Source organism: Arachis ipaensis, chromosome B9, assembly GCF_059453495.1.
Source record: "Arachis ipaensis isolate K30076 ecotype BB chromosome B9, ASM5945349v1, whole genome shotgun sequence".
NCBI lineage: Eukaryota > Viridiplantae > Streptophyta > Magnoliopsida > Fabales > Fabaceae > Arachis > Arachis ipaensis.
This window is the reverse complement of record NC_142444.1, coordinates 21,980,169-21,997,733: the sequence shown is the minus strand read 5'-3', so window position 1 is coordinate 21,997,733 and position 17,565 is coordinate 21,980,169. Positions and strand designations below refer to the sequence as shown.

At 31.9% G+C, this 17,565-nt stretch overlaps 1 protein-coding gene across 1 annotated transcript; it reads right to left on the bottom strand.

The window, feature by feature from the left end:
• Window positions 1-1,414: 1,414 nt before the first annotated feature.
• On the bottom strand, window positions 1,415-6,789 carry LOC107618898 (TRIGALACTOSYLDIACYLGLYCEROL-like protein). The gene is made up of 5 exons (XM_016321075.3): window positions 6,327-6,789; window positions 5,607-5,853; window positions 4,881-5,253; window positions 2,490-2,773; window positions 1,415-1,729 (listed from the first exon to the last, which is right to left on the bottom strand). The coding sequence occupies exons 1-5, from the start codon at window positions 6,596-6,598 to the stop codon at window positions 1,535-1,537; spliced, it is 1,371 nt and encodes a 456-aa protein (XP_016176561.1). The 5' UTR covers window positions 6,599-6,789; the 3' UTR covers window positions 1,415-1,534.
• Window positions 6,790-17,565: the final 10,776 nt, after the last annotated feature.

Below are 17,565 nucleotides of genomic sequence, written 5' to 3'. Positions count from 1 at the left end.
AATTGTCTAGTATCTGGATGTTTTTTGCTACATATAAGTAAACTACGAAAATAGTGTTTCAAAGTTTATAGCTAAAGATAGATTGATAAAAGGTTTTAAAAATTAGATTTTGATGAAATTTTTATAAATATGATTAGAAAAATAACATTATTTCATCCTTGAAATTTGGCATTTTTACGTTAATAAATATATTTTGTAATTTCTTTTTGTAAAATATGATTATTAATTGTGTTTTAATCTTTTTGAAAATTTTAAAATTAAACTAAAGTTCATGTATGTTCATGCTGTGTTATTTCGAGAATGGATTTTTTCAATTTTTTTCATAAATTAGTTTGCAAAATAATAAGAAACCATTGTGCTCCACTGTTCTGTTCCCACCTTCTAGCTTTTGTATCATTGTATCTATTTTCAATTTTTATTTTTAAAACTAAATGAAGTATTGCTGTGCAGCCTGGGTGCTCCCTTGCCATTTTCTAGTCGAACTTAATTCTTATTTTAGTTCTCTCTCTCAATCTCTCTGATAATTTACTTCATTAACTTTCTCATACATGAAACACTCATCTGAATTTTCATAATCTTCTCTTTCAATCTCTAATGGAAATCTTTCAATCAATGAAGATATCAAGTAATATTTTCATAGAGATTAGATTTTTTATTTGTATGTTCATCCGTTTTGAGTACTTTTGTTATGTTCATAAGATTTGATATTTTTTGTTGGTAGTCTTACGTTCATCTGTTTTGAATACTTCTTATTTTTGGGACAATGCATTTTAGTTATTATAAAGTTAAAACCCCAAATAAATCCCGCATCAAATTTAATTAATCCCACTTAAATACTAAGAACAATTAAGCTCAAAAACTTACAATCAAATCCATGTTAGTTGATACATGAAGCCAACAAATTAAATGGTAATAAAATAATTGAGTACTTTTAATGTTAGAAAAAATTCATTTTAGCCATTTTGTTTATTAAAGTTAAAACAAAAATACCATAATACAATGCAAGTTGAAGTATTTGTTATTAGCACAAACTATCCGTGGAACTAATAGTGCCAAATAGGTGATATGCACAATGCAACTCAACAAAATGTCAATACAGAATCCACAAATCAAAGCATACATCCACTCTCTTGTTAAAACTCAATAAAACCAATAATCAAAACCCCTACACAAACTGAAATAAATCTAAAAAGGTGTCATGTAATTTCTTGCTGCAGGTTTCTTCCTCTCATCCTATCTTGAGTATTTGAAAATGTTGCTTGGAGAGAGTGGATTCGGTTGTTTAACAAATACGATTTTAGTGAATCCACATGTTTATAGTGGTGTTAAAATTGTGTCAAAATATAAGGGTGTATGTGGGACTGTTCAGCAAAATTCAGCAGCAACCTTTCTTAAACATGTTCAAGCCCAAAACTTGCAAGAAGATTAAAAACAATGCATTGAATGAATCAATTCAACATTTTGCAATATCAAATTAAAGAGGTTGAATACATGCAACAGCTTTTCTACCCAAAAAGAACCGCGATACACTATCCTAAAACTCAAGCAGACGCAACTCAACCATTCCCTCTTTCCGTTTTGGAGAAAACCAAGCAACGATCTTTCCCGATGGCAAAGACTTGAAGGAGTAATTTATGCTGCAGATGAAGTCCTCTATTGGACCACCTTTCCCAAGCATAGACATGAGTGAAACTCGGGAATCAGCACGAAAGACAAACGGCCCTGCAATCTACACACAAAAATAGAACAAGCTATAATCCTGCGTCTAGCTTTTAGCTACTTGCATTTGTAGAAGGTGGAACTCACCTATTACTCTTCATCCTCGTGCAAAATGCTATGTAATTACAGCTAGTTTGAGGATAGAAGATATTCAAACTAAAGTAGGCACGTATACACTTGATCTTGTAATATAACATCAGACAAACCTTTTTGAAATTCCTAGTAGGTACAATTAACTACAAGGAGCAGATGAACTGATAGGGTCCTAAGTAACAAGCCATAACTCTAGACAAAGTACTCAAATCCAAACATTAATAATTTTGTCTATATCTTTTTCTTAGCCTCCTCTGCCACTTGTTGGACTACCCTGTTTCCATGCCTACTATCCTTATTTGATCTTTTAAACATCTTCACATATTCTCTAACTACCTGAGTAAATACTCTCTATAATCTTGTCTAGAATACATGCCACCCTAACATTCTTTCTAACACGTTCATTTCTAATGGTATATTGTCTAGTATGTCCAATCATCAAGTGAAATATTATCATCTCCTGCAACATTAACTAACATATATTGTATGACTACTATCTGTGTTAATGGAGAACACCTGAAGTACTACTCCATTTCATGCAGTTAGCTCGAATCAAATGGTTTACATTTTGGTTTAATTTTCAGTCCACATATGTAAACCGCATAACTTGTAGTATGACATAGGCTCCAATTTTCACTCCTAATAAGAATTTGTACCATCTGCAAATAAAATTGTACCTGCTGTTGGAAGATTAAATTAAGACGGGGTGAGGCTGCTGCTTGTTCATTAACATCCCTCTTGAATCCACTAAAAACCTTCTTTGCAAACGCAGAAGCTGAAGGTATATCTAGACGAGCATCTACTTTGGTAAAGTCCCGAAAATCTTTTGTGAATTTTCCTTGCTGATAAGAATAGCAAACTGAACCAAATAAATCCGCACTAAAACGAGATCTATTGACTTCTCTTGAATCAGTGCCAACAATGTTCTCCGGGTTCCAAATCCAAGAAGCACAGGAGCCACCTACAATGTAGTTGGAAATATTAACAAAACAAAAATAATTGCCGCAAACTCTCAGCAGTCAGCCACCAACTGGTCACCGATGGAAAATGGAAAAAATTTATTGGCTTGAATAAGCAAATCAAGGGAAATTTATAAAACCAGTGACATTATCATCATGAATGAATGTGACTCCATATTAATGTCCTCAAAGATTCAATTTATAGATAAGTGATTGCATAATTTAGCCTTTTTGACCTCAATGAGAATGTTAATTAATGCCCTGTTTGTTTCTTAATGCTGGAGTTTTGAATTTGTAGGAATTACATAGTTACAAGAATTTGTTTGCAAGCCAACTGTCCTATGCTGGTGTTTTGTTTCCTAATGTCCTATGTTATTAAACATGAGAATATGTGCTTGTCCTGGGTATCTTTACTCATAGTGAATCTCAATGCAGAGTAGCCAACCTCAAAAATACTATAGTGGGACAAAGGATTGCAGAATGTCTGCTATTTCAGAAAATATAAAAAGGAAGTAATGTACAGAATTGACAGAATACATAAACATGCAAAACAATATGATATTGCCCTGGTGTTATTTGGCACAATCAACAACACTTCCTTTAATAACAGAAAAACTGCCTGAAAGGCACAGTAGAAACTCACCTCAATGAAGAAGCAATGGCTTACTTTTAGAAAGGTATTGGGTAGTACTCGTGCTGCCTAAGCACCTTATGCACAATGTTATGTACCCTGAGAAGATGAGCCAAGGTAAAGGTTCGAAAGCAGCAAAGATGGGACCCAAGCCACAATTAAGGAGAATTCCACCTCTACCGTTTAGTTATAGCAGAAAGAAAAAAAAAAGAAATGGGAGGAAAAACTAATAATTAGGGATCTACTGATATTGTAACCGATATGCCACATGGCACAGGTAGTGGGAGGGTGTGAGATCCTATGATGATTCTGTTAGAAGAGAATAGCATGGGTCATATAGGGGAGAGCGAGAACTAGAATGTTAGGGTGGAAAAAAGTAAGGATAGGCTCTTACTAGGAGGGAGGCTGACCCTATAATTTTTGCCATTGCCATTCTCCATTTTCTTCATTAAGATTCAGTTTACTAGGAGGGAGGCTGACCCTATAATTTTTGCCATTGCCATTCTCCATTTTCTCCATTAAGATTCAGTTTACTACAACAGGGAAGGAGTGATACCACACTGGTTCACTCTCATTTTCATGTTTTTCTCTTATTTCCCTCGTGTTCTTTGTTAGCTTTTGGTACCTGTTGTTACACAAACTTTTTGGCCCCTCTTAATATATTGGGACAAATCATCTAAGACAAAAAAAATGCTACAATCTTTCCTTCAATAGCTGCTACCCCTATTTTCTCTCTATCGCATTTATTTGTGTTAAGTGTCATTTATGTCCACTCATCCACTAATACCATCCTCTTCTCTGAACTACTTCAATTGTGCTTCTATTTGCTCACTACCATGAGAACGCCACATTTCTTAAGGCTATGCAGTAAAGTTTTCCTTTAATCTTGATAGGAACCTTTCTAATATATAACATAACACCTGAAGCATTTGCCTATTTCATCCACCCAACTCGAGTACTATGGTTTGATGTGCAAAATATCCAAGATGCTACACAGTTTGACTGGTTGCACAAAGCACTTCATACACTCTATTATACATCTAGTTATAAGAAAGTCATATGCTTCTAAAGCTTTATTCCATATATCAATATTATTTAATACATCTCTATTTCCAAAGAAAACATTCAAATATACTAAATAAATGAAGCAATGAAAATAGTAAATACATGTCTATGAAGATTAATGATACATATATATGAACGAAAATCTACTAATTATTGTTAGAATATCATAAATTTATCTTCTGAAAATAGGATAGATGGCAGTGGGATGTCATGGATGACACTGAATGTTTGGGACAAGGACAAGGGGAAAAGGAGAGAGAGCATGTTAGGGACTATTGTCTTGTCCCCAAGAATAGATTGTTTCAGATCAATTGATAAATCATATCGCAACACGAAATATTGGTTGAAAGAAAGATAAATCCGCATACAGATTCTTATCTGAAACGAAGTTAGCATCTGTATAGAGAAATTACCCATAGTTCCAGATATTGCTGCATGAGGTTCCGCAAGACGAGAATCATATGGAGTACTCTTCTTCTTGTTGTCCCAGATATCTTCCTCCGAGTCTGCCTTTTCCCTCCAAAAGTCCCTGCTCATCTCATAAGTAGCGGCAGCCTTTGCACATAACCCCGGCAGTAGAGAAAGTGGTGGACTGCCATCAGTTGCATTGACTGAACTAGGATTACCACCATTTTTATGTATCCCAATGTGGTAACGTATTCCCGACTCAGACACAAGGGATGATAGATCAGCAGATATAGACTCAGGGACGTCCCAATATTTTCCTTTGTGGTCAACAAACAATTGAGGCCATGCTGCCTCAAATGTAAGATCATGTTCAGGAAGCTGCATGGAACAGTGTCACTTGAGGTGTTTTGTTATACACTAAAGCAGAATAATAGGATTAACAAAGCAAATGATAACACAAAAAGAGTGCAATCGCAACCGAACACTCAGAAGAATTTACATACATAGACAAATAATTTACTTTACAATTACCACATAGTTTGCATATTCCAACTTCCAATGTTAGCAGTTGAACATATATTTTGGTTTTAGAATGGAGGAAAAGAGGTCCATGATGGAATCTAAACAAATCATATTCAACATTTTGAGAATATAAATAAACTCTTAACATGTTTTATTAACTCTTCACATCAGAAAAATGAAAATCAATGACAAGTATTTACATTCCGCACCTTGTGATAAACCATCAATTTCTGGCGACGTCCTTTCTCACCATGAGCCTCTGCAGAAAACGATACGGACGTTGAGGAAGTTAAAGCAAACTCTGAATGTATCCCAAGTGAAAACATTGACTTGTTAATGAAATGCCTTGTGACATCCTTGACTATGGAGATGTCGAATTCATCAATATTAGAAATCTCATTTTTTATTTCAGCAATCAGCTTTCTAGGACGAAACTGTCCAGTCACCCCCAGCCACCTACATCAACAATAATTATGTAAAATCTGAATGAAACTATGAATCTACTGAAGTGTTAGGATAAATATTCTATACATAAAGAACTAGGCCTAAAAAGATTATGGCCATTGAGTCTCAACACATCATCTAGGGTAACAATGTAACAACCAAAAAGAAAGAAAAAGAACAACTATAAGGGATACTCAACAGACCCTTGTGTCCCGAAACAACCTAAGTGAATTCTTTAACCTGTCTCTCTATTGTCTCCCTCTACATACAAAACTTCCATCTACTTGCTGTGTGGACGTCAATTACTTGTTCTAAAAATGTCGGGAACCATATCTCGCAAAAACTAAATAGCTGATGCATATCTCAACACACCTCACACAAGAGCTCTATGGGCTTGAAGCATGGACAATGTGGAAACTCAACTTAACTACACCACCTGAAAATGGCAGTGACTCGTAATACATAAGAGATACGGTTAGAATTACCAGGTTGGAGAAGCAAATCTGAAGAGGAGAGAGTGAAGAGAGAAAGAACCCAAATCCCTAGGAGAAGTGGGAGAGAAAGAAGGGAGAACCCAAAGAGGGGAGTTGGCACGGATGAAGGAGAGTTGAAGAGGGCGAAGGAGCCTGCTTGCAACGGAACCGTCAACGGGAAAGGGGTCTCCAGGGATGGACCTCGCACACCCATCGAATGTTTGAGGGGATGCCACGTTCAAGTCAAAGAATGCAGAGTCAATGGCTGTCCTTAACTTCGCCATTGGAAAGTGTAACAACTCTGCAGGCTTCGAGTTGGAGCTGAGGCGGGTTTTGTCTTTGGGGTTTAACCTTTCTCCTGCTTATCCACAATTCACTTGCATCAAGAGACAAAATAAAAAATTACAAAAATAAATTCATTCAATAAATGGATTTTTTTCAAATAGAAAATACTATCAATCTATGAAGTTACGACACTTTCTTGACTTTCTTCATTTGCTGTCTTTATATATGGAACAAATTTCGAACACAACGCTCTTTAATATTCGTTCTATATTTAATAGTGTTTTAATAAAAAATAAAAAAAAATTTGTAGACATTTTTAGACACACCTAAATACGAGATAATACTCAATTTGGTCTCTAAAATTACACGCGAGTCTCAATTTAGTCCCTAAAGTTTCAATTGCCTCTATTTAGTCTCTAAATTTTGTAAACATAACTCATGTTAGTCCTTGAAACAATTTTCAACGTACAAACCTTAACGAAACACTGTCGTGACAACCGGATGCCACACTAAACTTTGTAAAATGATGTCGTTTTGGTTTTGGCACTCAAATAACCTAAAAACAACATCCTAAATGGTGTTTATTAAAATTTTACTTAACAAAATAAGTAATACGATGTCGTTTTTGAGCTATTTAAATGTCAAAACCAAAACTGCATCATTTTACAAGTTTTAACGTGACATGTGATAGTCTACAACAGCACTCTATTAACGTTTTTATACTAAAAATGGTCTCAGGGACTAATATGAGGCACGTTTATAAATTTTGGGGACTAAATAGAGACAATTGAAACCTCAGGGACTAAATTAAGACTCGCGTGTAAGTTTAGGGACCAAATTGAATATTATCTCACCTAAATACCATTACCATTAAGTATGTCCAACCTTATTCTTAACATATATTTTAAAATGAGTTTAAAAATAGTATATACTAATATTTTTACCCATAATAATATTACGAGAATATAATTTTTTTAAAGATAAAATATATTTTTTGCCCCTAAAGTTTGGCAAAAGTTTCAAAAATACCCCTAAGTTTTATTTTATTTCAATTTTGTCCCAGAAGTTTTTGATTTGCATCAAATATGCTCTCGACGGCTAAATTTTCAAAAAATTTAAGACCAATTTAATAATAATGCATGAAAATTATGCTTGATTTGTTTGTATTGAGGGTTGTTCTTATGAAATTGTTGTTGAATTGGTCTTAAATTTTTTGAAAAATTAGCCGTCAGCGGTATATTTGATGCAAATCGAAAACTTATGGGATAAAATTGAAACAAAATAAAACTTTAGGGTATTTTTTAAACTTTTATCAAACTTTAGGGACAAAAAATATATTTTACCATTTTTTTTAAATTACAGTTCACTTTGTCCTGACAGTATAAATTATGCATGACACAAAAGATTTATAAAATCAAACTACTTTTACAAAAAAAGTCGTAAGTTGACAAAAATTTTCGATTAAGAAGACCAATGTCTCTAGATAAAAAATCAAATAATAAGATTTTTAGTTATTATTTTTATATGAAAAAAATCTAATTTTTTAATAATAATTAATTTTAATTCACTATCTAAAATTTGAAACAATTTAACGTGTATACTTTTATATTTAATTAGGTGTTAAGTCTGTTGTACAAATAGAAATAATTAATTTTTATACTTATTATTTAAAAATAATATTTTTTTTCTCTATGTATATAAAAATATAATTAGATATTAGCATAAAAAAATTATATTGATAGTTATAAAATTAACTAAAAATTATTTTTTTAAAATAATTAAATCTTGATTCTAACTTTTAATTATAACATTAGTATTCTCTCCAAATTATATGTAATAAATATTTGAAAGAAGTGAAATAAAAATATAGATTAAAAAGATAAACGTTGAAAATTTAAAACTAAATAAAAAACTAAAAAATATATATAATAATACTAATATTTTTTATTTGAATTATATTATTTTGTTAATTTTTTTCTGTAGAACAAAAAGGAAGAAAAAATAGAGAATGAGAGAAAAAAGAGAAAAAAAATGAAGAGAGTGAGAGTTTGTTAATTTTGGAAGAAAAATTTTTATTTTAATTGTAATAAAAAAATATCAGATGACATATTTTGATTTGTCAAATTACTAATATAAAATATAAATTATATATAGAATGAAAATAATAGAGAGAAATAGAAGAATAGAGAGATAGATGAGAGAATTTAGGAATGAAGTTTATTAATTTTGGAAGAGAATATTTTCTCTCAATTTTAAGAAGAAAGTGTCATGTGACACATTTGGTTATTAAATTAGATAGTAATATATGATACATAATATAGATATATTTTAATTTTAATACAATTAAAGAATGTCATGTTGCATATTTTGATTGTCAAATTCGTAATTAGTCATAAATAATGATATATAAAAGAGATAGAGTGGTTGAAGAAATGAAAGAGATAGAAAAAAGAAGAGGAAGGAGGGGAGAACTTTTTAATTTTGGAGGGAAAAATTTGATTTCAATTGCAACGAGAGAGTGACATGTGACACATTTTTGTTGTAAAATTAGTAGGAAGACTAAAAAATTCTTTAATTTTGGAGGAAAATATTTGATTTCAATTACAATGAGAGAGTGACATGTGACACATTTTGATTGTAAAATTAGTAAGGAGAATGGGAGAATTTCTTAGTTTTAGAGGAAAAGATTTTATTTCAATTGCAATGAAAAAGTGACATGTGACACATTTTGGTTGTAAGATTAGTAGGGGTAGCAAAACGGGTCGAGCCCGTCGAGCCGATCCGTTAAACCCGCTAAAAAAGGCGGGTCGGGTTAGGATTTTGAACCCGCCAAACCCACACTGCCAAATTGGCGGGTTTTGGCGGGCTTGTCCACTGGGCCAAAGATTTTTATTTTTTATTTTTTTATTAAATAAAAGAGTAATTACTATTATAAAATTAATAATTATAGAATTTTTAAACACTTTTTTTTCATTTTTTGTTTTTATTCTTCTTTTAGTTATTAACTTTATTTATTTTATTTTACAATTTCGTATATATGCTCAAATTATGTGACTTATTTTTTAAAATAAAGATGATTCTATTGACAAATATTATTTTGAACAATTTTATTGAAGTTAAAAATAAAAAATAGTAAAAAAATTATATTATAATTTGACTATTTTTTATTTGTATTTGATTTTTTAATTATTATTTTTTGGTTAATTTTAATGCATTTTATTTAAAAAAAAAAAAAAGAAGCGAGCTAGCCCGCCAACCCGCCAATCCGCCATAAAGCGGGGCGGGTTAGCATTTTTAACCCATTTTAGTTGGCGGGACGGGCCGGTTCACCCCGTTTATGGGTCGGGCCTGGGCAGGGGCGGGTTGGGGCGAGCCGGCCCGCTTTGTCACCCCTAAAGATTAGTAATATATAATAGATATAATAGATATAATAGATAATATATAATAGATTATTAATTATTAAAATAAAAAATATTTTAAATACTTTATATAATTAAAAAAAGACATTAAAAATAATTAAAAAATTAATTTATATTTTAATATAAATAAAATATCAAAATATCATTACAATTTATTTAAAAAATATTTTGTATTTTATATATATGCCATGCCCTATGTCTTATAAGAATTTTAAATTTGCGTGTCTACGTGTCGTGTGTTATGTCCCATGTCTGTGTCAATATTCATGCATCTTCATAGCTATCGATATACTAAAATTCAACTACAAAATAAATTATTTTATATTTATATTATTTCACATATCTTTAATATCTATTTATCTATCTATTAATATATAATAGGAGAATAATAGCGAGTTAGTTGCTCGACAAGTGTTTGCTTTCATTGAGTGACAAGTGGCAACAAAACAAAAATAAAAAATAAAAAGGTAAAAAACCAAAGTTCCATGAGACCGTGAATAAAAAAAAGGGAAAGTACGAGGAGCCAATGAAATATTTATACAATGTGTACAATAGAGGTTTGGGGAATATTAGAGATATAATCATTAGTGTTACCCTTTCCCATCAGCTGAAGCTTTTGGGATGAGTGGTATCATGCATGGTATTAGAACGCTAGATCCGAAAGATCAAGAGTTCGATCCTTGGTGTACTCCAAAATCAGTTTAAGCTTTTGAAAAGATGTTTATTATCGCTAGTATACATATTGTACAAATAGTCCATTGTCTCCCTAGCGGGATCCATAAAAAAAGCATTCGGCAGAGTTTTTGATAAAATTCAAATTCAAAATCATTTTACTATAGTGGTATATGATTCACGGTGTGAGAAAGAGAGAAAGACAGAACGATAAGAGGAGAGAGAAATAAAGACAAAATGTTACAGAGAAGAAGAAAACATGAGAGTGAAGAAAGGAAACACGACAGAAAAAGGAGAAGAGGGTGGCGAACAAAGGTGGAGGTAACAGATAAGGAGGCTAGATCGAGAGAGAAGGGAAGAGGAGACAGGAATATATATTACAAGTTTGAACAAAACCTATTAGGTCCCATCTCACAGATCCATTTCAACTCTTCAATGTCAGTATTTAATTTGATCACTTCTTGTTCAATGCGTTGATTTTCTGATTAATCAAATCATATATTAGAATTAATTATGCAGATTCATCCTCTCTCCATCTTTACTACTCTCTGGCTGAAGGAATAAACTGCAACATCATTTGTGATGTTTTGTTCTTTTTTTTTTTTTATTTTGGAAGATTTCTGTGGTTCTTTGTTTCTAGCTTTGAGTATTTCGTGCAATTGGAAGCTTTGATCTTCGGGGTATTGAGAGTGTTGGTTCATAAAAGATAAGAGGAACGAGAAGTCAGTGGAGGGTGAGAACAAGATCAAGTATAAAATGAAGACTGTGAATTGCAAGTTCTGGAGAAAACTTATGCTGGTAAGTGAAAGCTTTTTAGCCATTTTTTAACAATTTTGTACTACTTTTTATTTTTTGGTTTTTCCACGATTTAGGTGGATTGAGAAAGTTCTATTTTGAACATTCTTTCTTGATTTACTACCATACCTATTATTCATTTGTTCAGTTTTAAGTCTCTTATATATGATAAATATGTGATACAATGATTTAGGGCTTATTCTTATGGAAAAAAGGAGAAGAGAATAGATCCATTTATTCGGTTTCAAGTCTTTCCTGTTTTTTTTTTATTTTGTTTTGAGTTTTTTTTCATGATTGTTTTTATGAATAGATGGAGTGTCATTTGTGCATATGAATACTGTAAATACAATGTTGAGTGTGATGTTATGATTCATTTATATGTTGAAGATTATTTTTTAGTAAAGTACTTTGCTTTAGTTAGGACTTTCGGTGTAATTGTGGAATCATTTCCAAACTTTAGTCTTTGTTGTTCAATTTTTAAGCTGTAGATATATTTGGTTTAGACTGTTCTCATGCTGTTGTTATAGAACGTCAACGAAATCACTTAGATTTTCATGCTAAAAATACAGTAAAGAAGAAAAAATGCTTAGTTCACAGGTTATTTTTTTCTGGAGGATATCAGCAGGTCAGGTTTTTTTTATATCAAGAAAATTTTCTCTTCTATTTATGCCAATGTTTCATTTTAATCCACTGTGAAGTATTCTCACTACATTTTTGTAGATAGTGGTGTCAATTTTTTTGGTGGGTATATTTATAGATCTAAGAATATGAACAGGTTTGGCTCAGGAATTGGAAAAAGGATTCAAGGCCTGTTTGCTATTATATCAGATTTCAATAAATTAAGCGTCTCTTATGTATGAGTGTTTCATCTAATATTGCTATGTAAGACTTTGAACTGACATATATATAGCAAAAATTGTTGTATTCTTTGAAATTGTGATTGATTCAGAGTAAAAGAACTTTGGTTTTGAGAATATTGACGCAATCAACATATGTTATTCATATTTTTCAAATTTTTTATTTTTTTTATTGCTTGATGTGATGTTGGTTTTATTCTCCCATGAATTGACTACTTTTTAGATTAACTTTTAATGTAAACATTAAATTGTTTTGCAGTGTCTGTTGAGGGCCCTTAAAAAGGAGAATCCGAAGTTACTAAGAGTACCTCCAATGGTGAGTTCCTCTTTGACTTTTTTCTGACATATAAGAACTCTAACCATTGGAGGAGAGAAGGAGTGAGTTCCCACACAAGGATCAAGGTAAGGGAGTCCCTCTAAGCAGGGACTCAAATTAACCAATAACAATTTACCATTTGGCAAGTTATTATAAAAAAATAATAATATAAAATCTGAAATAATTAAATAATTAAATAATAATTAAATTAGTAATAATTATAATAAAAATTATATTTTTATTTAATTAATAATTTATATTAATTATTTAAATAATAATTAATTAAATAATTAATTAGATTAAATAATTAAGTTTTTATTTAATTAATTATTTATATTATAATTAATATTGAATATTATTTATATTATTATATTAAATTATAATTAATTAAATTTACTTACATTAAAAAATAAATTTAATTTTTATACCTTATAAAATAATTTTTAGTTGAGTTGGTTATTTTTATTTTTAAAATTTAAAATGCTAATGATATTATTAAAATTAGCAGTTGTAAACACAAAACTATAAATTAGTATAATCTCGAATTATATATTGTGTATTATTATTATATATGAATTTATTTAATATTAATATCTTTTAATAATGAATTATTTTTAAATTTATAAATTTAAATAATATTATTGAAAAAAATTAATTATATTAATTTTAAGTATTTTAATTAATTAATTAAGTGGGACCACAATAGAGACTAAAGTTAGTTCCTCCTAATGGAGAATAGAGAGATGCTTTGAGTTCCTATTTATTGTTTATGACACAAAAGCTGATGTGGAGTTACTTTTTGTGACAGGTGGGCCATAAACATGAACTGGGATGAGTTCCCTACTGGAGATGGTCTAATGGTTACCTCTGCAGTGTTTTTTCTCGTTCACCCAACAATAAAATTAAATGGTACTAATATAGTATTAAATGATTTATTAATGAGGTTCATTTCATTTTTAATTGATTTTTACTACAGAATGTTAATTCTTAGATTATATAAAACTAATTACAAAACCTTTTTCTTCACCTCCTCATATGTCAAATAAAAACAGTGATGGAACGGCGGCCCCATGCGCGGTACAACTTGCCGGTGATTGCAGCAGCAACGGCAGCGGCGCTGGTGGCTCTGGACAGCAAGGCCGACGATGACGGCGAGCTTGCAGCAGCAGACATGATGACTCTCTCTCTCTCTCTCTCTCTCTCTCTCTCTCTCTCTCTCTCTCTCTCTCTCTCTCTCCAACTCGACGACGATGGTGACGATGGCATCCAGCCCCACCGGTGCCGTCTTCCTCTCTCTCTTTTCTCTTCTTCTTCCTTCCTTCCCTCTCTGTGCGCATCTCTTCTCTTTTCTTTCTTTCTTTGTTTTATGCGAGTATGAGGGGGTAAGGAGTGAGTGTGTTATGTTAATATTTTGGGTAATTTTATAGTTTTAATAAAATTAGGGGATAGGTAATAATTAAAAATCAACTTTTTTTATCTTTAAGATTACCTTAAGAATACCATTTTATTTATCAACTTTCCGATTGATTTTTCAAATAAGTACTTTAATTTAAAATTAGAAATAATCTATTTAATTTTTAGTTTAAAAACTTAGGTTTAAAATCTCCAAATTCAAATTTGAATCACATAAAATTTTTATTATTTTGTAATTACTAAAACTTTAAATATCAAATATAAAAATTATCTAATAATTATAAAATTAGATTAAAAAAAAATCCTTAATTTAATTCAAACTTAATTCATCAAAACTTGCTTTAGTTATATTTAATAAAATAATTTTTGAAAATTGAGTCTTGATCGAATAAAATAGATCAAGGCTGGTTCATAATCTAACTTCAAAAAATCTGAGTCTTACATCACCTGTTCCAATCATTTTGCTTTCGACATAAAATAACAATGCAAGTCACTTCATTAACAATACTCCACCTTGACTTGCTTTGTCACTTGTCTTTAATTTCTGCAAATATTAACCAAGTTCAAGCAATGCTTAAACTTGTCAATCGACAATGATTTGGTCGTCATGTCAGTTGGATTCTCAATTTTAACTATTTACTGAATTGCAATAGTACAATTGTTAATACTTTCTCTGACAAAGTGAAGTTGGACGTCAATGTGCTTAGTCCTTTCATGATAAACTGGGTTCTTAGTCAAGTAGATAGCACTTTGACTATCACAAGATACAATTAGTACATCTGAATTTAACCCAAGACTATCCAAAAGACCTCGCATCCAAATACTTTCTTTAGCAGCCTCAGTCAAGGCCATATACTTAGTTTAAGTTGTCGATAATGCTACTGTAGATTACAGTACTACTTTCCAGCTAATAGTACATGCAAAGACTGTAAAGATATGACCTGTTAATGACCTTCTTTTATCTAGGTCACCAGCATAATCAGAATCAACATAGCCAACAACTCCTTATTTTCTCTTACCTTCAAACACCAGACATATATCAGTGAAACTTCTCAAGTACCGCATGTTCCATTTGACAACTTCCTAATATACCTTTTTAGAATTGCTCATAAAACTGCTTACAACACTTACAGCTTGTGAAATATCCGGTTTAGTGCACACATGGCATACATAAGACTGACAACAACATTAAGTATGGTATATGAGACGTGCTCCACGTCCTTTTTGGTTTTCGGACAATCCTTGGAGGATAGCTTAAAGTGAGCAGCTAAACGGAGTACCAACTGGTTTAACCTGATCCATATTGATGCGTTGTATTACTTTTGTAATATAATTTTGTTGCATCAACCATAGCCTGCTACGATGCCTTTCCCTATGAATTTCCATTCCCAAAATTTTCCTTGCTACACCTAGGTCTTTCATCTCAAATTCCTTTTCTAACTGAGTTATCAACATGCTAATTTCAACTTTATTATTAGCTGCTATTAGCATATCATCAACATATATTAACAGATAAATTCTTGAACCATCTAGAAGCTCCTTAGAGATATGCAATTATCATATTGCTTTTTGTTGTAACCAATACTGATCATGAATTCATCAAACCTCTTATTCCACTATCTTTGAGATTGCTTCAACCCATATAATGACTTCTTCAACAAACAAACATGGTCTTTCTTCTCAAGATCAGTGAACTCTTCTGGTTGACTTATGTAAATTGTTTCCTCTAGCTCACCATGTAACAACATCGTTTTTACATCAAGTCACTCTAGCTCCAGGTCAAACATACTTACAGTAGCTAATAGGACTCGAATAGAGCTATGCTTTGCAACAGGAGAGAATACTTCGTTGAAGTTGATACCTCCTTTTGAGTAAAGCCCTTTACTACTAGTCTTGCATTGAACCTTGGGTGATCAACTCCAGGAATTCCTTCCTTTCTTTTGAAGACACATTTGCATCCAATCACTCTTCTTCCTTTTGAAAGATCTACTAGCTCTCATGTCAGATTTTTATGAAAAGACTCAATCTACTCTTTCCTTGTGGCTAGCCACTACTTTGACTCCATGTTGTGAATTGCTTCATGATGGGAGTTTGGTTCATTTCCTACCACGTCATCTACCATAGCCAGTGCAAAAGCTATAGGATGTGCCTCCGCTGAGTCAAATGCACAAGAAGCTGAATCTTGATATCTTTTTGGCTTTTGAACTTGTCACTTCTCTCTGCCAGTAGCAAAACTATATAGTTCTACTTTTCTGATTTCTTTACCAGTAACTCTATCATCAGATTTATTTTCTTGTTCTTCTTCAAGTTGAGTAGTTTTTGAAGTGTTGGGCTGAATTTCTTCTTCTTCTTGCTTCATCTTTCCACTGTCAACTTCTAGCTCCACTTGCTTCTGGACACAATAATCTATTTCTGCCTTATCTATTTTAAATTTCTGCATTTGATTTATTATGGTCGCCTTATCAAAAGTGACATATCTGCTGACAATGATTTTGGGGAGAGCTTGTCTTTTCTGTACACCACAGTCTATAGCCTTTCACTCCTCGTGCATACCCTAGAAATATGCACATAGGGATGGCAACAGGTAAGGGTCCCCGCCCTCGTCCCCGTTTAGGAAAATTTCCCCCGTCTCTGCCCCATCCCCGTCACGGGTCCCTATTTATTTTTCTCCACAGGGGAGGCAAATACCTGCGGATATCTGTAGATATTAAACTTTAAAAATAAAAAAATATAACCATAATAAAATTTCATACATTTCAACTAAAATGTATCAAATTAAACACATTCAAACACATTTAACATTATCAAATCCAATTCACTCATTATTTGACTAAATCTCCAACAAATACTAAAATAAAACAAAATAGAAAAATTTTCAACATAACAATATTATTTGACTTGCAATAGTTACATATAGCTTTTTACTTGCCATCAATTTTTTGTCTTTTGAAATGATTCCACACAACAGAAGTTAGTTTTCTTTTATTTCCACAGCCATCACCAGGAAATTGTTGAGTTGAGCATTCAGTTTGTGATTATGCTGCTTGAGTTGGTATTGGTACTTCTAAACCAACATTAGCTTCCTTTAAGACTCGACCATTGCTGGCAGCGATGCCACTGCACCTTGTGTTTCACTTTCACTTGTGAATGGAAGGTTCTTAAGCATTGATATTCTCATGGCTATACATGATAAGAACTGAAACAGAATAAAACAGTCCATATATAAAAAACAACAAACTCAATCATCATTAAAGAAATTCTAAGATCTATTAACAACAACATAATAACGGCACCCAGAGTCTCAGATTTTCACATTAACTCCAACTACCAACAACACTTAGAAAATAAAATTTAAGATTCATAACAACATAATAATAAGACAAGGTGCAGTAATAGTTTCAGAAGAAGAGGAAGATGAACCTGGAGATGGGAATAGGTTTAACGATGTGAGGGAGACGGGAAAACTTCGGTGACAGCCACAGGAGAGGTTCAGC

What these genes read in the sequence shown, in the direction of transcription:
- LOC107618898 (XM_016321075.3), bottom strand. Translation starts at nt 6,598, where the DNA reads ATGGCGAAGTTAAGGACAGCCATTGACTCTGCATTCTTTGACTTGAAC. An exon ending in AGCAATATCTGGAACTATGG is followed by an intron (nt 2,774 to 4,880) that starts GTAATTTCTCTA and finishes ACTACATTGTAG; the next exon opens with GTGGCTCCTGTGCTTCTTGG. An exon ending in ATTTAATCTTCCAACAGCAG is followed by an intron (nt 1,730 to 2,489) that starts GTACAATTTTAT and finishes TTTTGTGTGTAG; the next exon opens with ATTGCAGGGCCGTTTGTCTT.